Raw genomic sequence first — 27,619 nt, 5'->3', positions numbered from 1 at the left:
AGCTGCCCGGTCATAAACTGGTAACAACAACAAAATGCTAGGGCAGCCCCTCCTTCTGGGAGACAGCGGCTGCTCAAGGCTGGTCAGCTGCGTCAGAGGACATGCAGGGCACATTATTCCCCAACACCAACTACTTTAACTTCTCCTTTAAGTGGAGTTTTAGTGAAGTAATACACTATCTTCATGAATCAGAATACATTTTCCACCACTGTAAATGTGGTTGTAATACAAGAGTTTCACACTGTGAACGGCTCTGGTTGTTCTTGGTGCACACTGCCCCTCAGAGGATGGAAGCAAGACATTTATAATTATAGGAAATAAAACTCAAGAGAAATAGAAATCCTTTTAATTGTATTATCACATTGTATCATTAAAATAACAGCAAATGATCAAGAACATCCTTTAAGTACGATTAAAAACTAAAAAATGTTGTACATCTTATCATTTAATACAGAAAGTAAAGAAAGCCATTTTATAATCAAATGTACATATTGTGTCCGGTCTGGTCTGTTTGATTCATTCTGAGCTTTCTGCGAGTATTCTTGTGAAGTAGAGAACCGCCGGCTGAGCACAGACGTTCTGGATGCTGTAAGCACTTCCTGTGGGAACAGAACGGCACAAAATCATTAAAACCATCGAGGCACATTTACTGCTGAAGAAGAAAGAGGCTCTGGTTTCAGACAGGGGGCGAGAAGAGGTGCTGCAGCTCAGGCAGTATGAGAAAAATAAGAGCTTTTTGAGCATTAAAGCATGGAGACATGTCCCAGTAGAGACACTACATACTAGGGGTGTTGAAGTTTCTACGATGCATCGCGATGCGGACGTGGACGATTCAGCATCGATGCAGTGACAGAACATAATCGATTATAGCGTAGTAACGTTGCTTCCTGATTTTAAGGCTTTACAATAAAGTTTTTTTTTCTGTGACTTGAATATCAAATTGGTCGGTGAAGCAGAGATCAGGGAACAGACGTGACAGCGGCACAGCGACACCAAACACGGAGCACGCTGAGGCTCAGACACACAGGGATTTATGTTTAAAAAAAATACTCGAGTTACAATCATGTCAGGTTTTTGGTGGATTTAGTTAAGTCTTGATTGCAGAGTATAAATGTCCTCTTGCTATTTCAGTTGATACGTGTGTAAAGTTTGTGAAGGCAGGAGGAAAGCTTCCGCGATCACCGTCTCCTTTCCGTTCCTCCAAACCCCGCCCCCCCTGAAAATAATGAGTGACAGGCTGATAGTGAGCCGATAGAAACGTTATTATTCTGATTCTGATTGAGATGATGAAGCTAACTTAATCTCCTACAATCATGCTGTTTATGTAACAGTAAGACAGAGAATGTAAGTGTGCACCCACATGCAGTATCTTTGTTTGTATAGCTGTTGTAAATACTCCAGTGTCCTTTTTTTAACAGAAGACCGTTGCTAGAAGCTGCAGCTAACTGCAGAAGCATTAGTTTTTAGTTTTTGAGGATGGAACAACTTCACACACAGATATAGGGATGTTAGAGCTATACAATTAGTTTACTTTGGTTTATAATTTAATGTCAAGACATTTACAGTTGCAAGAAAAAGTATGTGAACCCTTTGGAACTTCCTGGATTTCTGCATAAATTGGTCATAAAATGTGTTCTAAGTCACAACAAGAGACAAACACAGTCTGCTTAAGCTAAAACCACACAAACAATGATATGTTTTTATGTTTTTATTGAACACACCATGTAAACATTCACAGTGCAGGGTGGAAAAAGTATGTGAACCCTTGGATTGGATAACTGGTTGACCCTCCTTTGGCAGCAATAACCTCAACCAAACGTTTCCTATAGTTGCATATCAGACCTGCACAACGGTCAGGAGGACTTTTGGACCATTCCTCTTTACAAAACTGTTTCAGTTCAGCAATACTCTTGGGATGTCTGGTGTGAACCGCTCTCTTGAGGTCAGGCCACAGCATCTCAATTGGGTTGAGGTCAGGACTCTGACTGGGCCACTCCAGAAGGCCTATTTTCTTCTGTTGAAGCCATTCTGTTGTTGATTTACTTCTGTGCTTTGGGTCGTTGTCCTGTTGCATCACCCATCTTCTGTTGAGCTTCAATTGGTGGACAGATGGCCTTAAGTTCTCCAGCTAAATGTCTTGATCAACTTGAGAATTCATTTTCCCGTGGATGATGGCAATCTGTCCAGGCCCTGAGGCAGCAGCCCCAAACCACGATGCTCCCTCCACCATACTTCACAGTTGGGATGAGGTTTTGATGTTGGTGTGCTGTGCCTTTTATTCTCCACACATAGCGTTGTGTGTTCCTTCCAAACAACTCAACTTTGGTTTCATCTGTCCACAGAATATTTTGCCAGTAGTGCTGTGGAACATCCAGGTGCTCTTTTGCAAACTTCAAACGTGCAGCAATGATTTTCCTGGACAGCAGTGGCTTCCTCCATTTTATGACCAACTTATGCAGAAATCCAGGTCATTCCAAAGGGTTCACAAACTTTTTCTTGCAACTGTATGTTATTGATTTCTGAAGCACTTTCTAAATAATACAAATAGTTAGTATGTATTTACTACATGTATTCATTGATGAAAAAGAAGCCATGTGCAGTAATATAGAAAATTGAGGATGCAACAAATTGGTATGAATCGAAGACAGGATAACCATAATCGAATCGTGAGACCAGTGAAGACGCACAGCCCTATTAAATACTGATATTAAAATGAGCATAATGGGGCCTCTTCAGAACTGAATAATGTTGGGTTTTAAGTGTGTAATTTTACCCTGTGTAAAGTGTCCCTTAAATGCGCGTTATAAATAAAATGTATTATTATATTCTTACCGCATGGCACCATGAAGGATCTTCCAGGGTTGAAGCGGGATTCCTTGCCGTTGATGGTCACACTCACAGAGCTTGTTAATAAGTTAAAAACCTTTATAAAGAAAAATAAAGAGAGAAATGATTAATATTAAGACACTAGAGAGGACAGTGAGTATAACGCAGAGATGTGGGAGGGTACTGACGATGGCGGCGCTGTGGTCCACCCACAGAGGTTTCTTCATGAAGGAGCCCAGCAGCATCTTCCCGTTGCAGACTGATCCGCTGTTAATGTCCACCGTGAAGCCGATCACCCGGCCCTGATAGCAGAACCACTCGAACTGATCCGGGACGATCTCAGTACTCTCTACTACAAACAGAACAGAAAAATGTATTTAAAGACCAAGAACGACACATGTTCAAAGACAAAGTGGGACGGGTTAGCGCAGGGGTGTCAAACTCAATTTCATCAAGGGCCACATCAGAAAAGGGCCGGGTGTAACTTTAAAGGGGGCCTATCATGCAAAATGCACTTTTTGATGTCTTTTAACATTTGTCCCCGGTGTGTCGTGGAACTCAGGCAGCGTCAGAAAATAAAACCCTCTCTCTTTTCCTCTGTTCCCAAATGTCTATAAACGGGGGGGGAACAAACGGAGCTGATCCAGATTTGCGTCCGATATGACGTAATATCTGAAATGTGGACCCACGGCCCTATCAGAAAGCTGCCATCAGAAACAATGCCCGACTGTTTTGGACGTAATGTGGTCGGTGTTTACATTAGCATGGCTAACACTCAGAGCTAACCTGTACTGGAGAGCATGTGTGTGAAGAAGCAGGAAATAAAAAGGAACTCACCTTGTGGTATAACCGGCAAGAGAAAAAGCCTTTGAGCTCCATACTGTTTCAGAGATAATCCTTGATAATCCATGATATGGCGTTTCATCACGGCAGCATTTAGTTTAGACAGTAGCTGCCGGGTCCCGCATGAGCTCAGACCCCTCCTTTTTTTAATTATTTTTTTTTATTTTTTTTAAAGCTTTATACCCCAAATCAGCACTTTTGAAACAGGAAGTGAAATAGAGGGATATGAGGCATGGCTAGAATGGGTGATCTGTTTGGTATTTTGAGCAAAACACTTCATAGACATGTTTTTTATATATCCGAGACCTATGCTATTGCCTAAAAATAGCATGATAGGTGACCTTTAAGATGATATAAATATACAAAATAATGTATTATATTATATTATTGCCTCTACATTGGATTATTATCGGATAGGGTAATAACTTCATAATTAACTACGTCTGACAGCAGAAGTCTGGGGTAAATAATTGCAAGTCTCTTCAGTGCGCATGTCACAAAATGAGATGCATTGTGGGACATGTAGTTTATGGACAACGTGTGGAATACATTGTACGTTTTTTTTGTCGAACTGATGTAAGTGCCAGGCTTTGTTTTGTATGTGTCGTAATGAAAAAAGTCAAAAAGTGTCAAAAATAAATAAACATTTCTATTGAAACTATAACCTGTACATATGAATAATAACTCTTTACTGCAGGTTGATTTGTTTGCCTAAACTATGCAAGGAATGGACTCAAATATATTTGGTTTGAATCAATTTTTTCCTAAACAAAAAAGCATCCACATGATATGATTCTATGTAATCTGTGAGTCTGGAGAAAATACATCTTATCTTATCTTAAGGTGGAAATGCCCAGGTGAAATCACGCGTTTTCCTTTGTATGCAAATGGGCCAGAGAAATACCCCACATGCAGACAGATCTTTCTAAGAAGCAGCATTCAGTCTTTTCTGCGTGTTTTATTGTGGGGGAAACTTCTGAAGCAATTGGAAACACGAGGAGAGCTGGAGCTTTGATGTTTAATTGGTGCTCCGGACGGAGAATTCACAAAACATGTCACGGTCCACGGTCTGACCACACGCTAGAGATGCCACAATCAATTCTGAAGGACCTTTCTCTCGTAGGACCTTTTAACTAGTTTCGCTAAGGGTAATCAACATTCTTCACTAGATAGACTAAACAGCTGGGGAAACTGAATCAACTTTAGTTGTCGGTTATGGCTCGGGGTCATCTACACCCCGAGAAGGATGTGTTCCAGGTGTCCCAAAACAATGATATCTCTGACCGAGAGTTGCCCGGTCACAAACTGGTAACAACAACAACATGCTAAGGCAGCCCCTCCTTAACCTGTTAGGCCCCAAGCCTGTTTTTCAGGTCTCAGGATTGAAAATGATATTTCCAGAACAAATGACCATAACTACACTTCTCAAAGTAATGATAAACCTGTGAGTTGGATGTAGAAAAGTCAGAATCAATATAGATGTTTTTTATTTTAAAGAAAACTCAGATTGAACATAGTAAAAAAACTGTAAATTATAAAAGACATTTGACCTTTTTAGAGAGGTTTAGCAAAAGAAAAACACTTCTGGGGTCATTTGGGTGGATTTTCCATGTCTCTGGCCCCCCTTGGTCGATTTTGATGATTGACATCTCTTTTTAACCGCTAGAGCCAATGGAATCGAGGGGAAGTTCCACATACACACACAGTTTACCAAAAAAAGAGTGAGAGTGACGCGTAGCCAAAACCGGAGCTGCGACACACTCTGGAGACTACCATTAGCAGCTAACTTTTATTCTCCGATTTTTGCATAAGAATTAGGAGTGTAACGGTTCACAAACATTTCGGTTCGGTACGTACCTCGGTTTTTAGGTCACGGTTCGGTTTGGTACGTTTTCGGTACAGCAGAAAACATTATCACAAAACATAAAATATTTCTTGTTTTTTTTTTATTATTATTAAACCGTGAATAATGTATTCACTCAAATAAATACAAAATATAATAAAATAAACATGAAAGTGCAGCATTTCGATGAACTGAAATAATCTGTATTTGAACGTTACTGTACTAGTACTCACAAAACATAAACTATTAGTTTTGGGTTTTTAATTATTATTAAACTGAATATTCACTCAAATAAATACAAAATATAATAAAATAAACATTAAGGTGCAGCATTTCGATGAACTGAAATAATCTGTATTTGAACTGTACTGTACTCGTACCTAAGCAGCCAGTTTGACATTATGACTTGCTTGTCATTGTGTTTTCATGTTTTTTTAAAGAAAAATGTACTTGTCCACATTGCTTGCCGAAAGGGCAGATCTGCTGGCACTAACAATGTCTCCTGCTGTGGAGAACACCCTCTCTAGGGACAGAGGTAGCAGATACAGCCAGGTAGCACTTTGCTAACATGGCAACATAAGGATATTTGGCGTTTGTAATAGCTGTGGCTCGGTCTGAACTTTTTGCGAGTGGTGGAGGCTTAAATGCTAGAGGGAGTTGGGTTTGCACTTCAGTCTTTTTTCTTTTGGTACCGGTGATATTCACGTTCGGGTGATGCCTTTTCAAATGAGTGTGCAAGTTTGATGTATTGCCAGCTGCGTAACCAACTTTAGTTGAACAATGCCGACAAACAGCTTTGGTTCGGTCCAACTGTCTTTGTCCGTCATCCTTGTACGTAACTGCGAAACCAAAATGTTCTCAAACCGGAGACTTCAATGATGCTGGTGGATTTTCGAGCTCAACTTTATCTGCGTTCGCCATTTCGACAGTTCCTTAAATTACGGACTAAATTTGAACGCATCCCTGTGACCAGCTTTCATAGTATGCCTCTCGTCTAATGAAATGACTTGCTCGCTCTATGAGACGTTGAACCCAATGTGAGCAAATTATTCTGAATGCTGCGACGCAGCACCTGAGATTACTTCCAAAAAGTTGTTCACGTTCTGAATTTTTGACGTTTAACATTATATTAGTTTGGCACACACGTGTACCGAACCGAAGGGCCCGTACCGAATAATTTCGGTACGGGTACGTATACCGTTACACCCCTAATAAAAATGTAATGATGGATTATCAGTAATCATTTCAAAGTGACAGACAAATTGGATTAACCTATGGATTAACCTTCAGCCGCGTTTTTTCTCGTTTTAATGCCATTGAACACAACTTTTGATCAGAATAAAAGCTAAGGTGAGCATATCTCTGTGTTTTGCTACGTCGTGTGATGTCTGGGTTTTCTTCCCCTGCCACGAGTTCTAATCGCTCAGTGATGATACTTATATAATCTGTGGAATCTCAGGATGTTAGCTAAACTTGTTTGTGCAGATCCAATAAGTATATCAATCGGTATAGCTAGAGTTCTGTGCTAACGGCGTTAAGATTTTTTTGCTCAGGGCTAATTCAGAGGCTCAGTGTTAGCCTTGTGGGTTTTTTTTGCTAAAAAATAAACAAATCATCAGTTAGCTGAGTTTCTTCCCGTTACATGGATGTGAAACATTCATAGTTTATTAAATCTTAAGAAGCTCTCAGACACTGTTGCTTGCAGATGTTGTGGTTTCGGCCCCTTCGGCGGGACCGTGGGGCTGAAGAGGTTAAGGGAGATAACGGCTGCTCAAGGTTGGGCATCTGCGTCAGAGGGCCAAAGGTAAACATGTATAGATATATTTCCTCACCTTTGACAGGTAGCGCCCAGAGGCTCGTGAACCACTCGGACAGGTTGGCTTTGTCATGGGTCAGCAGGGTCATCGGTTTGAGCGGAGGAGCGCACAGATCTGACAGAGAGAGAGCCGCATGCACTGTGGAATTTGGCAAAACTGGAACAAAGGAAAGAAGATACCATTATATAAAATGAAAGAGGGATGGGTAACGATGAAACCAGCAGATGGAGCCGTTTGTACTGCTAGCATCAGATACATATTGACGCTATATTTGATTATTTAATGAATACTGTGGTGAGAAATGCTGAAGGCTCTGGGTGTTGAGGGACTGTCATGGTTGACACGTCTCATCAACGTTGCGTGGAAGTCGGAAACAGTACCGAAGGAGTGGCAGACCGGGGTGGTGGTTCCCCTCTTCAAAAAGGGGGATCAGAGGGTGTGTGCCAATTACAGAGGCATCACACTACTCAGCCTCCCCGGGAAAGTTTACTCTAAGGTACTCGAAAGGAGGGTCAGGCCGATTGTCGAACCTCAGATTGAGAAGGAACAATGCGGATTCCGTCCTGGTCGTGGAACGACGGATCAGCTTTTTACTCTCGCAAGGATCCTGGAGGGGGCCTGGGAGTATGCTTATCCAGTCTACATGTGTTTTGTAGACTTGGAGAAGGCGTATGACCGGGTTCCCAGGGAGTCACTGTGGGAGGTGCTGCGGGAGTATGGGGTGAAGGGGTCTCTAATCAGGGCCATCCAATCTCTGTACTCCCAAAGCGAGAACTGTGTCCGGGTCCTCGGCAGTAAGTCGGACCCATTTCAGGTGAGAGTTGGCCTCCGCCAGGGCTGCGCTTTGTCACCAATCCTGTTTGTAATATACATGGATCGGATTTCGAGGCGTAGTCGTGGGGGAGGGGGTCTGCAGTTCGGTGGACTAAGGATTGCACCACTGCTTTTTGCAGATGATGTGGTTCTGATGGCTTCATCGGTCTGCGACCTTCAGCACTCACTGGATCGGTTCGCAATCGAGTGTGAAGCGGCTGGGATGAGGATCAGCACCTCCAAATCTGAGGCCATGGTTCTCAGCAGGAAACCGATGGACTGTCCACTCCAAGTAGGGAATGAGTCCTTACCCCAAGTGAAGGAGTTCAAATATCTCGGGGTCTTGTTCTCGAGTCAGGGAACAATGGAGCGTGAGATGGGTCGGAGAATCGGAGCAGCGGGAGCGGTACTGCAGGCGCTTTACCGCACCGTTGTGACGAAAAGGGAGCTGAGCCAGAAGGCAAAGCTCTCTATCTACCGGGCCATTTTCATTCCTACCCTCACCTATGGTCATGAAGGATGGGTCATGACCGAAAGAACGAGATCGCGGATACAAGCGGCCGAGATGGGTTTTCTCTGCAGGCTGGCGTCTCCCTTAGGGATAAGGTGAGAAGTTCAGTCATCCGGGAGGGACTCAGAGTTGAACCGCTCCTCCTTCGCGTCGAAATGAGCCAGTTGAGGTGGTTCGGGCACCTAGTTAGGATGCCACCTGGGCGCCTCCCTACGGAGGTGTTCCAGGCACGTCCAGCTGGGAAGAGACCAAGGGGTAGACCTAGAACCAAAAGGAGGGATTATATCTCTTTGCTGGCCTGGGAGCGCCTTGGGATCCCCCAGTCCGAGCTGGTTGATGTGGCCAGGGAAAGGAAAGTTTGGGGCTCTCTGCTGGAACTGCTACCCCCGCGACCCGACCACGGATAAGCGGGAGAAGATGGATGGATGGATGTGGTGGATATTTTTGAATTATGGTTCTCTTTGTCCACTGTCGAGGCCTGATATGGGAAATGTATCACTATCAGTGTTTCCGCCAGGGGGGCGTCTTGACGTCATTTGACGTCCTTATTCAGCTCGGAACGCCCTGAAATCGCGATTTGAAACGATGCAATTATTTCATTTTTTTGTTCTTCTTGTGTGTCAGTCATCCACACCAATCAGAAGTGCTGTGCTCCACATGTACCAGTCATTGTTAACCAATCAGAAGTGGCCGAAAGAGCCGGAACTTCTTAGTGACTAGTCAAACTAAAAAAGTGCCAGAATTCCCATCACTAATACGTAAAGAGATAGTATCTATAAGGGACGGCTCAATTCAAAATTCAAGTCACGTCACACGACGTCACCACCCCCCCCTCGCTCTCGGGGTGGACGCCCTCTCAGCCCCGGTCTGGCGGAAACTATGATCAATATTCTTGCTTTTTTTAATTCTAGATTTATCAAAGGTTGATTATTATTCATTCCTTAATACCAATAGTCGTGGATCCCCATCATAAACCTCACAACATTTTCAAAGAGATAAGGGTTGGTGTTAAGGAGGACATTGTGTGGGGAAAGAAACTTAGGTTAGGTAAATATCTATCAAGAACATTTGGTATACATTAAAGTATATTGTAAATTGTTAAATGTTTAAAAACATACTCAAGCTGTCCTCGTACTGGTCCAGAACAATCATGGAGGACACCCCACTTCTCAAGAGCTTCGACCTGTGGGAAAATAGTGGGAAATATAAACGTATATCGACAGTAAGAGGGAGATATTAAGAGAGACTCAGACTCGTCCTCACCGATCCACTGAATAACGCTGTGGCCACTCATCCTCGGGGGTGCTGTGGTGTATGAGGTCGTTAGGATTACTGTGTACAGACAGAGAGAGATATAAAGATGGGTTATATATCACAAGTGTTGTGATATCATTCAAATCAAGACTCCGGAAAAAATTATTAGCAGAATACCCTAACTAACCAAAAAATGGGAACACCGAGCTGCGTTTTTTTTGTCGTCTAATATTTTGTTTAGTATCTTTATCCGGTCATTGTGATTAACTTAAAAATAGATTAAACAAGATATATCATTATATGACAATGATAATACGACTGATAGTTGTCATTTCAGGTGACTCAACGCAACCCTCCAACACCCTTTTTCACCTCCTGTCACTCTGAATCCAGGGTCAAGCTAAGCCCCTCCCCTTCAGACCGACCCAACTATCCATTCACCACCACCAGTGTCTACAACCCGGGGGGTTTCATCGGATCGGTTCTCCCCTCCCGAATGATACTCCTGTACAACGGGGCCTAATCGCCAAAACTCCATTACATTCATTTGTTTATTTCTGGCAATAAATATGTATTCTTACATCAAAACCGTCTCTCCTGATTGAAATATCATTATTATCGGTTTACATAAAAAAAGGATAAGAAATGAAATCTGAACATGGACTTGTAGGAATTTATTCGCTATTTGTTTGACTTTATTATTTTATTTTCACCCTGTAAATGGGTTTTTGTATATATATGTGTATATTAGGGGTGTAACGGTTCACAAACATTTCGGTTCGGTACGTACCTCGGTTTTTAGGTCACGGTTTGGTACAGCAGAAAACATTATCACAAAACATAAAAAAAAGGTTGGGGGGGTTTCAATTATTATTAAACTGTGAATAATGTATTCACTCAAATAAATACAAAATATAATAAAATAAACATTAAGGTGCAGCATTTCGATGAACTGAAATAATCTGTATTTGAACTGTACTGTACTCGTACCTAAGCAGCCAGCTTGACATTAGGACTTGCTTGTCATTGTGTTTTCATGTTTTTTTAAAGAAAGATGAACTTGTCCACATTGCTTGCCGAAAGGGCAGATCTGCCGGCACTAACAATGTCTCCTGCTGTGGAGAACACCCTCTCTCTGGGGACAGAGATAGCAGATACAGCCAGGTAGCACTTTGCTAACATGGCAACATAAGGATATTTGGCGTTTGTAATAGCTTTGGCTCGGTCTGAACTTTCTGCGAGTGGTGGAGGCTTAAATGCTAGCGGGAGTTGGGTTTGCACTTCAGTCTTTTTTCTTTTGGCACCGGTGATATTCACGTTCGGGTGATGCCTTTTCAAATGAGTGTGCACGTTTGATGTATTGCCAGCTGCGTAACCAATTTTAGTTGAACAATGCCGACAAACAGCTTTTGTTTGGTCCACCTGTCTTTGTCCGTAATCCTTGTACGTAACCGTGAAACCAAAAGGTTCCCAAACCGGAGACTTCAATGATGCTGGAGGATTTTTGAGCTCAACTTTATCTGCGTTCGCCATTTCGACAGTTCCTCAAATTACTGACTAAATTTGAACGCATCCCTGCTCTCATAGTATGCCTCTCGTCCAATGAAATGACTTGCTTGCTCTATGACGCGTTGAACCTAATGTGAGCAAATTACTCTGAATGCTGCGACGGAGCACCTGAGATTACTTCCAAAAAGTTGTACACGTTCTCAATTTTTTACGTTTAACGTTATATTCGTTCGGTACACTTCGGTACACACGTGTACCGAACCGAAGGGCCCATACCGAATAATTTCGGTATGAATATGTATACCGTTACACCCCTAGTGTACATATGTATGTGTATGTGTGTATAGAATTTAGTTTATCTGTGTGAGTATTTAATTACGGAATTATCTTTTATTTACTTAACCTTAACGGGAGGGCTACCTCTGTATAAACTCTGCTTTCTGCTCTTCGCTTCAACTCATTTTGTTTGTTTTTTTAGATTTAGTCTCAATTGTTGAAATAGTAGAATAAATAATAAAATATAATATATATATATATTTTGTGTAGGGCTGCCCCCCGATTAGTCGACCAAAGGTTAGTCGGCCAAAGAGTCTTTGGTCGGTCAAGATTTAATTGGTCGTTGGTCTCCGAAAAAAAAAAGAAAAAGGAAAAAAAAAAAAATACGGAAACAGGAGGTGACAGTCAGTCACTTGTTTTCACGTCAGATAAGCTGATAGTTTTAACCATGTCAGGCATAAAATCAAGAGCTTGGGAGCATTTCAAAAAGTAACAGACAACCCGAAGAAGGTGATATGCAAACTTTGCAAGCAAATATTCTCCTATCATTCATCAACTACAAACATGATTTATCACCTGAAACATGTAAGTACCGTTCAAGCCATTAAAAGATGGACGCTCTGCGGCTCTAGCCTTAATAAAAAGCCTGTTAGATCAAATGTATTGTCATATTATGGGCTATTAGGCTTAGTGTAAACTTAAATTAATGTGCATTTCTCTCAATAGGCTCATCCACTATACGTTGATAGGGCCACCGCATCTACCTCAACTTCATCTTCGCAGCCGCCATTGAAACTCTCACAGACAACACTCGTTTTGAAGCCCCCTCTTTCCGAGAAAAGGAAGAGAGACATCACCGACAAAATTGCAGATTTTGTGGCACTGGACATGAGACCTGTAAACATTGTCGAGGGGGAAGGGTTCAAACAGATGATGAAATTCATCGAACCGGGTTACACTGTACCCAAACGTGACACCGTAATGCACGCCATTAAAGACAAATATAACACGACCAAACAGGTACTTTTGGAGAAACTTAAAGCCTGCACAGCAGTCAGCTTCACGACTGACACATGGACCTCCAACCAAATGGATGGTTACATGACTGTGACGGCACACTTTATTTCCCAAAAATGGCAATTACATTCATTCGTGTTGGAGACTAAAGTGCTGGAGGTGAGCCACACAGCTGCCAACATAGCAGAGCGACTCAGCGAAGTGATGGAGGAGTTTGGGATTCCGCCAGAAAAGAGGGTCGCTGTGGTACACGACAATGCCGCTAATATGGTGTTGTGTGCTAAACAGCTATCTCAAAACCCGTCCTGGGGTAATGTCCAGGGAATTCGTTGTGCGGGGCACACCTTGCAGTTGGTCATAAACGCGGCTGTTAAATTAGATCCCATCTGCCGAGTGATTGCTGCTGCCAGACGCCTTGTGGGACACTTCAAAAAAAGTGCCAAGGCAACAGCAGCTCTCACTTTGAAACAGAAGCAACAGAATGTGGCTGAACACAAACTGATACAAGATGTGTCCACACGATGGAACTCCACTTATTCAATGCTGGAGCGTCTTCTGGAACAGAGATGTCCGGTTACAGCTGTGCTTTCAGAACCCGGGACCACCCACCGGTCTGACCGAGATCTGGATCTCACAACTGCCCAATGGAGGACAGCGGAGGACATTGTCTCCGTGCTGAGGCCCATGATCACCCTCACCGAGCTGCTCTCACAAGATATAAACGCATCTCTGTCTGCTACGCTGCCGATGCTCGTCAACATGAAAAGACGCCACTTGTTGAGTCGTGATGATGACAGCACGACCGTGAAGGCAGTTAAGAAAAACATCAGAGGAAATGGACAAAAGGTGGGAGCTCACAGGGAGTCTGGAGGGCAGCATATATATTCAAGCTGCAGTCGACCCACGGTTCAAGAGCTTGTCATTCCTCGGTGCAGAGAAACGGGACGATGCATACACAACGGTGTGGGGTCTGGCTGAGAGTTTATCTCCAGCAGAAGAAGCTACTGCTCAGAGAGAGGACAGCAGCGGCGCAGAGGAAAGTGAGCCCACACCAAAGAGGCAAAGGGAAAAGCAGCAGGACATATCAATGCTGATGGCCTTTGATGAAGGTCAACAGACGGAAGAAGAGAAAAATGAAATGAAGACATACTTGGAGGACCAAACCAAGGGATGAGGAACGCTATCCCAAGCTTGCCAGAGCAGCTAAGCGCATCCACTCCATCCCTTCCACATCCACGCCATCGGAGCGCATATTTTCCAAAGCCGGCTTCATTGTGAGCGAGACACGGAGCTCACTTCTCCCGGACTACACAGACAAACTCGTGTTCTTGTCTCATAATATGAGAAGACTAAGATCGGAGGGAAACCCTGAAAGTCAGGTAGTGGCCTAGCCTAATATAACACCATATTTTTGTAGTTTATAGTTTTCGTTCTTCGTTCGTTCAACTGAAGTGTTTAAGTAAAGTTTTTGCGGTATATTTATAATTTTTGTTTGCATTTCGACCTCAGGAAAAAACTGAAAGTTTTATTTTCATGTTGAGAATACTTCTCCGTAGGCCGGTTTACTTTTGCACTGATATTTAAATATTTAAGTTGGCTTGAGCCTATATTTATTTATTCGTTAGTTTATATAATTTATATTTATTTTACATGTTTAAAAGAAACGAAAAATATAGTTTAAATTTAGTTTTTTAACAGAAGACTGTTTTTGTTTGTTTTATAAAGTTATTGCGTTGGTTTTAAAAGTTCATAAGTTGTGTGATGTTTTTATATGGTGTGTTGTGTTGAAATAAATTCACAAAATGTTAAGACAGTCTCCTTGTTGATTTTTCCAACACATTCAGAATCATAATTTAATTACTTGCCGGTTGCGCGAAAAAGGCGGTTTGTCTCTGCGTGCGCTTTCATTCGCGCCACTGGTCGATCAGTGGCCTTACCTGACGACGAGTGGTCGACCAGGAAAATCTTTGGTCGGGGGCAGCCCTAATTTTGTGTATTCTGACAAATATATCCTGCTATATACCCGAATATGGAACCGTTAGCGGGAGGGATTTCCTCCACAGGACGCTCCGGCTCCCTCCGTCTCTTCTTCCGACCTGTGCCCACCCTCGGGGTCTCGTTTGAAGACAACATGTCTTCAGAGGCGGCCCGAGATCTCTTCAGCGGAGACTCTGGGTTTAGGAGCGGCACGGAGGAACTCTCTTTGGGAGGTGGAGGAGATCTGATGCGTTTCTTTCTTTCTTTCCAAGGTTTGGGCTTCTGCTGCTGAGGTGAGACGCTCTCCACGTCCTCACACACATCCGGCACCGCACACCAGCTACCGGGGTCTCTCCTGCCCGGCCTCACTGCGCTGAGAGGCTCCTTCCTTTGAGGCTCCTTCCTTTGAGGCTCCTTCCTTTGAGGAGCTTTCTTCTTACTGGAGACAGGATGGTATACTTTTGGAAACGGCTTCTCCCCTGTTGAAGGCAAGGCAAGGCAAGTTTATTTATAAAGCACCTTTCAACACAAGGCAATAGAGAGCCACAGTGATGCGTCCTAAAACCCGGAAGTGAGTTAGCATTTTACCACTTCCGGTTCCTTCGACAAAAAGCAATGAGATTTCTCCATAGGATTTTGGAAAATAGCTGGAAATCAGGTCTGTGGTTGAGTCACATTGAAGAGACGGATCACGTTTTGTTCTACGACATTAAATCCATCAGCAGTGACCCCGCTGGTGATTTCTGAAGAGTATCCGTGTCTGAAAAACGATGGTTGTTACCAAGTGGCTGAATAGGACTACAGAAGTTGTGGAGGCCGTTGTACGTCATTACACCGAACACGTAAACACTCCTCTGAGTTTGTTTCTGTTCTGCTTGAAAGCAAGTCCCTGCCTCCTGCAGACTGTTCAAACAAACACTTCAACTCGTACCATCTAGAATCTGTGTGTTTGAATATGGATCTTAAGTCGGCGTGACGTTGAAGTCGTTTTGCTGTACTCGGCTGTAGTTCCTTTATAGCATAACGTTAGCATTTTGCTTCTGGTGACTAGATTTATGATTCGAAAATTCTAAAAGTAGAGTAGACATGTGGAGATTATCCGGCTGAACAAAACGTGATCCGTCTCTTAAAGGTGGGCTAGGTAAGTTTGAGAAACCGGCTCGAGATACACTTTTTGTTATATTCCATGGAATGCTCTTAACATCCCGATAGCAATGAATATCTGAAGTGCTTTGATTCTGTCCTCCTGCTTACCGCATCATTTATGAGAAAACATTTCATAACATTAACACAACATATTCGAGGTGGTTTTAAATAACATATCCGTATTTATTTATTTCTCCCAGTTATGTTTTTGTGTGCACTGAGGAGTCTCAAACAGGCGTTTGTTAAATCATTTTAAGATTGGCTTTGATCAATGTTTGAAAATAAATTCTTCATATCTGATAAATGAGGTTTTATTTATGGTATTATTTCCAAATATTTATCTCCATTCTTCCTTCTGCCAACGGTGTCGCAGTTTTCTCGTCCCTCTCGTTTTTGTGCTTAGTGCATACGCATGGGATAGAGTTTGCGTGGAGGACCGCACGTTTTCCCGTCAAGTTAATATTTTAGAAACTGCCGTACGCCATTTTTTGAGCGTATATCCCTTTAAAAATGAGGGCCCTGAGCCGGCCCGGCTAAAGTAACTGGATGGCCTACCTGCCTGTCAGCCTTCCATCTGTGCACAAACTTATCTCGTGCCCTCATTGGTCATGTGCGCGTTCGTTGGAGGAGGGGCTCTGTAAGGAAGTGGCAGATTTTCTACGGTCGTGTATTTTCAAATTCTTGCGCACTCGAGCTGGTTTCTCAAACTTACCTACCCCACCTTTAAATGTGTTTCAACCACAGACCTTATTTCCAGCTATTTTCCTAAATCCTATGGAGAGATTGCATTGCATTTTTTGTCGAAGGAACCGGAAGGAGTTTACTTCCTGGTTTTAGGACGCGTCACTGTGGCACTCTATTGAAAGTGCTTTACAGAAATTAAAGACATTAAGAAACATATTATAAAATAGCCTTTAAAAACACTCATAAAAGCAAAGATATAAAAGATAATAAAACATGAATATCAAAAGGTACATGAATTAAAGTCACAGCCGTGTGAGAGATACACACATCTGAAATGTTTAGCTCTGACTCTCAATCATTGCTCACTTTTTAGCAGACAGTTTTCTATGACTTCACTTTCTTTCTACTTTCTTGTTTAACTTATCCTTTAGTTATTTCAAGTGTTTCATGCTAAACGAACCCCCCTTACACCGCGGGGGGACAGCTAATAGCTAATATTTACTTTGTTTGTTATTTACTGGATGTGTTTGTTTTCTTTTCCACTTTCTTCGTATATTGTTTTTCCTTCTATATTGTCTCTGTGGAATAGTTTAATTATGGACTTTTAAAACCGAACTAGAACCGGACTACTTTTCTGTAATTAAAGGAAGCCAGTTCTTCCTCCACTCACCTGAGTTGTCGCTGAGCTCTCTGTGTGAGAACACCAACGGGCTGGACTGAACATCGTCCTGTCCCTCAACTTCCTCCTGCTGCTCCTCAAAAGGCTCTGCTACAGTCGTAAGACCCTCTTCCCCCTGAGCTTCTCCTCCTGTATTCTGTTTCTTTTCTTTGCCTTTATTCGTCTTCTGACTTGTTGGTGCAGCAGGCTGTGTTGGATTTATGTTCTTCAACACTTTGTCCTTTACAGGTGAAGCTCCACTGGGCTCCTGGTTGGGCTTCTTGTACTTCTTAATAGTCAGCTGATCATATTTGTCCTTTTTAGGCCTAACAGGTGAAGCTGCTGCTGCTGCTGCTGCTGCTGCGCTTGGCTCTGTGTTTTGCCGCGTTGCCTCTTTCACTTTCGGCTGGTTGCATTTACCTGTCGTTTTTTCTGGGCTCCGATTCATCCACCACTCTCCAGGCGGCCTCCTACTCCTCCTTCCCAGAGTCAAACTGTCGTCAGATGAACTCCCTTCAGACACCACAGGTAGTTTGTTATTTGTATCCCTTTTAAAATCCGCTGAATCCTCGTCCGTTTGTGCTTCGGGATTCATGATTTCTTTGTCTGTGCAAAAGAAGAAAAGCATTTAAAAAGGATGTCTAAATGTTCTATAAGTCCTAGGGTCTACCTATTCTTAAAAGGACGGATCCCTATAAGCTTGGACATTACATTACATGCTACTTGTTAGACGCTTTTATCCAAAGTTACTTACATACTCAATACAGTGGACAATCCCCACAGGAGCAATTTGGGGTGAAGTGTCTCAGGGACACAACGACATGCTGACTGCAGTGGGGTTTGAACCTGTGCCCCCCTGATCCCGCACTGCGCCACAGCCTCCCGCATCTATCTTGCATGTTTTTACTGATTGTGTTTTCTTGTTATTTTTCTAATTTGTTAATTACGGGTGACGTACAACATCTGTTCAGGGACGACAGATGAAAAAAGAGCCTCTTGGCCAACTCTGGAGTTAAAACAATAAATAGAAAACTATTGAAATCCCTCACAAAAGAACAATCACTAAAGTATAAAACACTGATAATATCTGTCAGTAGTTTCCACCTGTCTCATTTCACAAATATTGAATTGTCTGTCTAAATGTGGGGGGTACATTAGCAGCACAAACATTAACCAACATGTGTTTAACCAAGTAGCAGAAGGATTAAATAGCCGTACTTAGTTCCCCCATGGAACTAAAGAGCAGATCGCCTTCCCTAAGGAAAGATTAGGCAAAGGAAGCCGCTGACGTCACTTCTTCTTCTTCTTCTGCTTTGGGTTTACTGGCAGGCCGCAAACAACTTCACGGCGTATACTGCCACCCGAAGTCCCCGGCCGGAAGTCCCCGGAGTTAGGGACTGGCTTCAGTAGAAGCTGCAGGGACTCCCAGCAGCTTCTACTGAAGCCTTCTGAGTAAATCGCCAGAATGCCGACACCTGCTCTCCAACGGAGAGTTAGTCTCTTTCCGTTGGTGCGCGGGGCTAATGCTAATAATGCTAATGCGGCTTCACAAAACTTTTCCGGGTTTTACGGGGCGTGGTTTGCAATTCGCCCAGCAAATCAGAAATTGGAACTTTTTCTCCCCAGGAAAGTACCACCTCTCTAGCAGCGACTGAAAAAGGGGGAAAAGTTCTCATGAACTAAGTTCTCTATTTGGTGTGAACGCAAAATCCCAGGAACTATCGGAACTAAAAAGGGAAAAGAACTCAACACGTATGAAGAGATTTTAGGAGTTGTTTACCTGAAAGATCCCCCAGGTCTGTAGCCCCCACTTCCTCGCTGCTCGGACCTTGTTTCTTTGAAGCCTTGTCCGTTTCTCCATCAGATCCCTGCGGCACATTTCTGACCCTCTTCATCGGCTCAGCTCTGCTCGTCCTGGCATCTTTTAAAGTCTTTGAGTAAAGAGCTTTCTTATCTATTCTCACAGCGAGTTCCTCTTCCTCGTCGCTGTCTTCAGACAGGACCTTCTTCAGTCCTTGTTTCTTCTCGTTTGGCTTCTTCTCGTTTGGCCTCTTCTCGTCTATCGAGTCCACAGGAGGCTCCTCAGGACCGGGTAGTTCCTCCTCATCCTCGGTCACCTCGTTCTTCTTCTCTTTCGTGTTCTTCGTCTTCCGTTTGCCACTGGGCCCTCTTGGTATTCTCTCCGTCTCTTCAGGTTCCTGCTGTGTCTCAGCTGAGCTTCCCTTCGTGCTTTTATCTGTCACGCTGCCTTTGACGATGCTGGTCGTTCCGCTCCGTTTCTGTTTCTTGGCAGTTTTACTCCGGATGGAAATCCAAAAAGGAGCAGGGTCGTCCTCCAGAATCAGGAAATCATCCTCTGGTTCAGGAGGAGGAGTGGGTACTTTCATGGGTGATGCAGACTTCCTCGTACTAAAAATAAGTACTATTTAATATTACATATGTAGAGCCATTACTTTGTAAATATATATAGTGGTTTTGCCAACTCACCATGCAGGTTTGGACTGTGCGGCGTCTCTGAGCTTCTGAAGAAAAGCCGTGATGTTTTTATGCACGCGGACGGGCTCCACTAACGGCTGCTCTGGAACAGTTTCAATTGTTCTCTCAGGAGCTGCGAGTTCAAGCTCTCGTCTCACTTTTGCTGCGGGGGAGTCTACCATTTCTATCCTGGAGATAAACAAACAAAATATTCTTCAAATAACAAAATTAAGTTCTAAATTGGCACAATAGGCTTTATTGCTAGATTATATAGATAAAACATTGTGTGTGATTTTGGAGAATTACATTATTTAATAACATCTCTTTGAGCTGCACATGTATAACTAACTTAAGTTATTTTTTGTTAGCCATACCGTATGTATATTCTATGACAATTGTTAAATATTTTTGCCACATAACATATTTTGTTGTACCAACTCCAGCTTTGTTTAATCACCAAAACATAATAGTAACTACTCATCAAACACTCTTCACTTCCTACCTTGGTCTTTTTCTTTGGACCTCCACAACAGGTGTTTGAGGTTTCCGCGGTGAGTTTATTTTTAGAGTTTGACTCTCTTTGCTGCAGGAAAGAAGAGAATATACATCACAGGTAAATGATTTAAAAGTCACACTCATCTAAAAAAGGCAAACATCCACAAAATGTAACTCAGTAGCACGCAATTAAAGGGCAGATATCATAACAAAATTGACCATAGAGACGAAGTCCCTCCCCTTCCAGTGGACCTCCATGGGACCTTATTTCGGAAAAAGTATGTATTGAAGTCAATGGAGAGAGAAAGATTATTTTTCGATCCCGTTTGAATTGTGCCACGAATTACACATATGATGTTTGTCAATTTAAAAGGTAATTTTGCAAGTCAAAAAAAAAATGTTTTGCTGTAAAACTGTGAAATAAGACTTTTTTTTGTGTGTGAAACCGCTCAATGAACTACATCTCTGGTCTTGCACAACAACAGACGTCACCAAGATGGCCGTCACTACTGTCTTGCCAAAAAAGGGATTAACTACCCTCACTATCACCACAATGAAACACGTCCAGAAGAATGTCATGTGAAGCTGCCTGCCTTCCTTCGATTCTCTCTGAACTGCCTGATCTTTTTAATGTTCAATGTCAACCATTTGTGCAGATAGCATGAAATAGAAAAGATCGCCGATGCTAATGTAGCGTTAGCATGTCTCCCTCGGGGGCATCCGGGCTTAAACGGTGTATTATAGAATGATCACAACGGTGTGACAGTACTCTTCAAAGGGTTCACAAAACAGGGTATATGCAGGAATCCTGAAGTCAAATTTAATACCTTTTAAGACCTTTTTTAAGACCCTTTCCATACATTTTAAGACCTCATTCCAACTTTGAGTTCTAACCGGTTACATTGGCTACACACTTTACCTCACATTTACTATATTGATAGTAAGATAGCAAAACTAAAGAGAGTGCAGACAGACTACTGAAGCCTCCTTTCCACATGAACTTCAACCTCTCTGTGAAGGTCAGGTTTAATGCAGTATGCTGCTTTTTTGCTTATGTAGACTCTGTGTTCTTTCATTCCAGTAAAACTCCTCAGAAACCATTAGAAACCAGTATTTGACCAATAAACAAAACAATTGACAAAAACTTTGAACTATGAAATATGTTAAACTTTGGTGAGCTTCAGCGGGGTAATGCCATATAGGAGCACCCTCTCAAATACCCGGGGGTTAAATTGGGCTGGGGCTGTCCGGGGCTAAGCCCTGGCACATAGGACGATGCTCTGACGTCATCACCCTCACACATTTGTCATATGTTTACAAAAAAGGATATATTTGTTATGATTTTTTTCGTTCTTAATATAGACTATATTTAGGGTCGATATGTGTTGACTTTACTTTAAAATAGCAGATCTCTGTGACCGGATATAGTTTGGCTTAGACCCCGGCCCCACGAGGACGCATACGCAAGCGCAAAAAAGGCTTCCGTTCACACGCATTCGATTCATTAACGTGTCCGTGCACACTAGACCGCTGGAAATGCTGGAAACGAGGCCTGTAAGTGGCGCTGCTGCCTCCCGAAATACACCAAAAGCAGTGAAGAAGACCCCGGAGCATGGTTGCTCTTCTGTTTATTCTCCGCGGTGGACGGCGTGTTCTCCTGCTGTATATATATTCCGTACAAAATTAGAAAAGTGCCGGTCAGAGGTCTTCTTTGTTATTTATTGAGCTTTCAAACAAATTGATAAAGACTCTGTTCTCTGTATAATAATATAAGAATATTTAATAAACGGTGCCTGCCTCTTTTCCTCCCCCTCTTCTGACAGCCCAGCAGCAGCAGGAGACGCGGGGAGAGGGAGGCGGGCTATTTCATCGTTATCAGAAAATGATCATATAGGGCTTACACACGGAGCCGTTGGACCCCCAGAGCGTTGCGTATGCCGGTCTACCCACCTTGGGACCCGTTACCGTAGTCGCTTAGTTTCCCCCCCCCCACAGAGCGGAGCAAGGCAACGAAACTTAAAATAATAAGCAGCATTTTACGGCGCGCGCTATGCATGAGGCCGCCTTGGGGGGTTTCCCGACATGTCGTTTCAGTAAATTAAAGGGTGTTTCACTGTTTCATGTTGTCGTTGCTGTGGACCTTCTTAATACCTTGGAAAATGCCGTTTAATACTTTTTAATAGCCTTAATTTTCGCTAAATTGATTTATCAACTTTTAATACTTTTTAAGACCCCGCGGACACCCTGCAAAATATGACTACTACTCTTACTGTTTAACACTTGGGTTAAATTAATGTTACTTCATGTTAAGGCTAATAAAAATGACAAGGCTAAGGCTTTACTAGCTAGGTAGCTAACTTGATCCAGCCACTCCTAGACCTTTCATCAGACGGGAAGCGAAAGAATGAGTAACGCACCGTCCACACAGCAGCTTAAAAAAAATCTTCCAACGCTTCTCTGCCCATTGACTTTGAATGGGGATGACGTCACTTTGCCTCGCTTTTCGCCGAACTGCATTGTGGGGAAGCAAAGCGAAGATTTCATGGATTTCCAGGATTTTCAGGATTCAAAAGTTGAGCAATGTTCAACTTTTGAAGCTGAGCTGGAAGCGTCAGCCAATCAAATCCTGTTTATGCAAATCTGACAGTACAAGCGCTAGCCAATCAAACCGCATGCAAGCTGGGAGAGCCAGACCGCAGTTCATTTCCTCATATTCCAAACGAGAAATTACGGTAGCAAATCATCCGGTTCTTTACGACCAGAACTATTTACCGGGATACAAACCGGAGGAACCAGGCATGGAGGGAGGTGGCAGAGACAGTGGGTGAAACTTGTAGGTTTTCGCCTGTTTCGGGAGTTTATATATATATATATATATATATATATATATATATATATATATATATATATAAACTCCCCAAACAATATATATATATATATATATATTGCTCGAATAAAATCCCCGGGGTTTTTTCTGCTTTGTATGTCGGGGGCGGCAGATTCATGTGATTGGTTGTTGGTCGCAAAAAATCCCCAAGGTTTCAGACACGCCCACCTCCAAGATTTTCAAGATTTTTCCAAAGCCGCCGTGTGGACGGGCCGTAAGACCCATTGCTGGTATGATAACAACCTGGTACTAAGCACACAGGCACCTTGTTAAAGTTATCTTAGCTATCTCTTCTATTTAGTGGAGAAAAACAATTATGACCGTCCACACTCGCGTTGCTCGCTTCAAAAGTTGAGCAATGTTCAACTTTTGAAGCTTCGGCGGAAGCGTCAGCCAATCAAATCATATGCCAGTACAAGCTCTAGCCAATCAAACCGCCGTGTGGACGCTGCGTTACGCGACTCTGGGATTTGTAGTCTTTCTAGTTGTGTACTTTTCATAGTCTTATATTTCAACAGTTTTACGACAAACTGACTTTTTTCACATGGAAATTATTTTTTAAGATTGACAAACATCATATGAGTAATTCATGGCACAATTCAAACGGGATCGAAAGATAATCTTTCTCTCCCCATTGACTTCAATACATAATTTTTCCGAAATAAGGTCCCATGGGGCGGAAGTAGATGGGCGGGACTTCGCCTCTCTATAGAGACGGCAATGTGACTCGTTTATCGGCCGCCGATCGATATCGGCCGATATTCACTCTGAGAACGCATTTCACTGTGTGTGCTGTGTGCTCTGCATGTGTGACCATTAAAGAGGGTTTCATCCCTCCCAATATATATAATATGTGGGCGGCAAGACAAGCTCGCCAAAATGGCTTCGCCGGTCTGGCAATATTTTAAGGTGTCCGAAAAAGACAGTAAAATAGCGGTATGCAAAGTGTGTAGCAGAAATCCTGCAGCTCCGCCCGCTGTGACGGACCGGTGAGCGGAGCAACACACTAAGAGTTAGACCTAACACACTTAGCTATTTGATCTACCTCTGGAACAAGCTACACTAGTTATACATATATTTATTTTTCACTGTCGGGTCACTCAGTCATTACTGGATCAGTGAGCTGCTGGAGATACAGATGGGCTGTCGAGAGAGAGAGAGAGAGAGAGAGAGAGAGGAAAAGAGAGCGCTTCCGCTAATTTCTCCCGTGTTATTCTCCAAAGTTAATGTAAACTTGAATAATGTACTTCATTTTAATGTAATAATTATGTTGGTTGTTGTTTGTGGAAGCGCCAGTGAATGAGCCCCATTAACTGAGTTTTAAACATCACTTTAAATGGAAGATCCCCATAGGCCCCGCCCACTCGATCGGCCGATACTGATTCCGGCGATCGGCCCCAAGATGGGCGATCGGAGCATCCCTAATTATATTGATAATGAAAATGCTCTTACCGTGCTTCCTCCACCTTATTTTGCTGACTGGACCTCTTAGGTCTGCTTATTACCACCTTTCTTGGAGGAGACTCAAACTCAAAGTCTATACTTCTAGAGGAAAAGACAGTTATTGAATGAAACAAGTGATAAAATACTTTCTTAGTTTTAGACACTAGAATCCTACACCTCATAAAACCAACGTTCCTATACGAAAAGCATGATTAATAACTCACTCCTCTGTGACGTGTCCATTGGGTGGAGGCTCTGTCTTTGCGTCTCCTTCATCCTCACAGGCAAACAGAAGTGGAGACACAGCTCGGTGTTTTTCAATGTCGAGCGCTTTGACAGCCATATTTGTTTCAATAGGGCTGGATGTCTTCGCTGGCATGTGTGCTTTGAATGGGATGTCCTGATCTGTAACAACAACATCAGGATACTTGAAGAAACAGAAAAGGTGCAGAGGAGAAGAACAAGTCAAATGTTGGTTTGAGTCTCTTACCGATGACTAGTATAGGACTGAGTGACCTTGAGGGGTGTATTTCATCTCTTTTGGGACCCTAAAAAGGTTATGAAACATATATTTAAAGACTCATTCTGTCTTCAGGCACCAGTTCTTGTGTAATTCAAGAAAGGTACACAAAGCCTATACACAGATAACGCATGCTGAAAGTATAAACTAACTAACTAGCTGTGTATCTACTGGCCCATCAGCCATTTCCAATGTGAAGAGTCATTGTTTTATCAGCAGAAGTCACTGTAGTGATGGACTGTTCATTACCATGTGACCTTTTGGAATCTTTCCCATTAGTTTCCCTTTTTGTGGGTCTGTTGAAGCCTCCCTCTTACTCTGGTTTGCCCCAACATTAAAGGTCATGTACCGAGAAGATGAGGGTAACAGGTCATCGCAGGGTGGATCTGAACAGAATACAAGAAGTATAAGTTAACATAAGGAAAAAGCAAGCTAAAAAAAGATTCAAGCAAAACAATTAAACTCACCCAAGTCATCAAACATCCGATCAATGTCTTCCACTGTCAGCAGCCCTTCCACTTTTTTAGCTGGACTGAAAACACAAAGGTTCAAAAGGGACCTGATGAAAATCTGCATTACACAACACATATCAAAAAGGCCAATAGTACGAAGACATACACAAACAACATATAGGGACATAATAAAAAACACTTTTCAAACTCACCTTTCCTTGTTTGTAAGGTAGCACAGTTTTTTCTTCGGTCTCCTCTGAACAAATAAAAGTAAATGGTTACTATTGAATTGAATTGGGTTAAAAGAAGATAAACATCTGATAACACCGAATGCCATATTTATTGTTCTAATAAACGTTGCAAAATATCAAAGGTGGGAGAAGTACGTAAGTAGAACGTGTAGTAGTACTCTGTCACAAGTTAAAGTCCTACAAAATGTTACTCAAAGTATAAAAGTATCAGCTTCAAAATATAGTTAAAGCAGCGACAGTAAAAGTAGTCATTGTGCAGCTTGGTCCATTTCAGAATAATATATATGATATGTTTTATAAAGATTGATCATGAAAGTGTTCTCAAAGCTGGTAAAGGTGCAGCTAGTTTGAATGACTTTGTATACTGCAGGGTAGCTGGTGGATTTACTCCAGGTGGAACTAAAGTCTGATTTAACACTTGATTAGATTTCACATCATTCATCCAGATCTGTAAAGTAACTAAAAGGTATTAAATACATGTAGGGGAGTAGAAGTACACCATGTACCTCTGAACTGTAGTGGAGTAAAAGTACACAGTAGTAAAACATTGAAATACTCGTGTAAAGTACACGACCCTCAAAATTGTACTTATACTTAAGAACAGTACTTGAGTAAATCTACTTAGTTGCACTTAATCCAACAGTTAAAGTTGTAATTAGCGTTACATCATGGGATGGACAAAATAATAGAAACACCCCTCAGTGTTGCGCAGTACCATTTAACGTGATCCCAAACTGAAGCCTGACGATGAAGGACATTTAACGGCTGTTGTATTGGTTTATTTTACGTCTTCTCACAGTTACCATAACGTTATTTGTACTGGAAAACTCCCTCTGTTGTCCTTCACGTTACATGTGTTTCAACCTTTATATATACAGTATATGGTTTCAACCCTCTTCCCTGAGTAACGCAACACAAAAAGGAGAAATTAACTTACCAAGGTAGGTAACTTAGTCTCCATTGTTCTCTGTTGTGCTAACCGTTAGCTGCCTTACATGTTTTTTCCTGCTCCACTATGATTCAGTTGGTGCCCAGGAATTCATGCGTGTGAATCTACTATCTTAAAATCAACTAAGGCCCAACTTTATATCAAGTAATAACTGTTTAGGCAGCTATATCGCCTATGTGATGACCAGTGTTGAGTATTAGCGCTAGCAAAACAATGCCGCTGTTGACATTTTGTCAATAAACCGCGGGCCGCGCACTCTGAAATGGAAGGCGACTTCCGGCCCACTGTTAATTCTCGCAGGCAACACTATTGCTGCCTTGGCAAACGCTTATCTTCAATATGTGCTGTAAAATAAGCAACAATTTAAACTTCAGTGTAGTCAAATTCAACCATAAACACATCCATCTCACTCATTGAAAGTGTTGCTATTTAACAAAACCTTAAATATTCATGGAATATGGATTAATTCCTATATATACAGTCTATGATTCATTCTTGTTGCCTGAAAGACTACAGTCAGGGAATTAAAACATAACTCCACTCTTCTTCTTTTTCTTCTAAGTTCTGTTTTTGTGCTGAGCGGTGCTGCCCGCTGCAGGTCAAGACTGTATATATACATATGAAGGTCTTACCCCCTACAAAATATAATTATAATTACTCATATTGCAGATGACTAAACTTATACTTGAACATATAGGATAATAATAATAATTATGTATTGTTTCCCCATGAAGTTTTTTTTTCCTTGCAGAATGATAGTAAAAGAAATAAGCTCATACTGTATGATCATAATATTTGGACTTAGCAACGCATATTTACTTGAATTGTAATACTCTCTTTCACCTGCCACATATTAACAAAAGAGCCCACACTGCTCAGTTGTAAAAATAGGTGTCACACATGATACATTGTACAAATAATTTATTCCAAATAAATAAAGAATAATGACAAATTAAGAAAATTACAATCAGCA

General features: G+C 42.2%; 1 protein-coding gene across 3 annotated transcripts; it reads right to left on the bottom strand.

Moving 5' to 3' along the window:
- Positions 1-330: 330 nt before the first annotated feature.
- LOC307026172 (uncharacterized protein) lies at positions 331-26,928 on the bottom strand. 3 transcript variants are annotated; one of them, XM_079661350.1, is made up of 18 exons: positions 26,635-26,928; positions 25,659-25,702; positions 25,462-25,526; positions 25,244-25,380; positions 24,965-25,022; positions 24,699-24,879; positions 24,484-24,576; positions 20,152-20,232; positions 19,662-19,838; positions 18,955-19,583; positions 17,595-17,780; positions 14,733-15,165; positions 9,917-9,985; positions 9,772-9,836; positions 7,345-7,485; positions 3,015-3,178; positions 2,833-2,923; positions 331-599 (listed from the first exon to the last, which is right to left on the bottom strand). In XM_079661350.1, exons 1-18 carry the CDS (start codon positions 26,656-26,658, stop codon positions 517-519), a joined length of 2,721 nt encoding a protein of 906 aa, XP_079517476.1. In that variant the 5' UTR covers positions 26,659-26,928; the 3' UTR covers positions 331-516. The 3 variants fall into 3 exon arrangements, with proteins under 3 accessions (XP_079517476.1, XP_079517475.1, XP_079517474.1); XM_079661349.1 differs by having other exon boundaries at positions 17,187-17,780; positions 24,484-24,573; XM_079661348.1 differs by having other exon boundaries at positions 17,187-17,780; positions 26,635-26,927.
- Positions 26,929-27,619: the final 691 nt, after the last annotated feature.

This window comes from Notothenia rossii, assembly GCF_949606895.1.
Source record: "Notothenia rossii genome assembly, chromosome: 12".
NCBI classification, from domain to species: Eukaryota; Metazoa; Chordata; class Actinopteri; order Perciformes; family Nototheniidae; genus Notothenia; species Notothenia rossii.
Note: the sequence above shows the minus strand (reverse complement) of the source record. Positions and strands in the feature narration are given on the sequence as shown.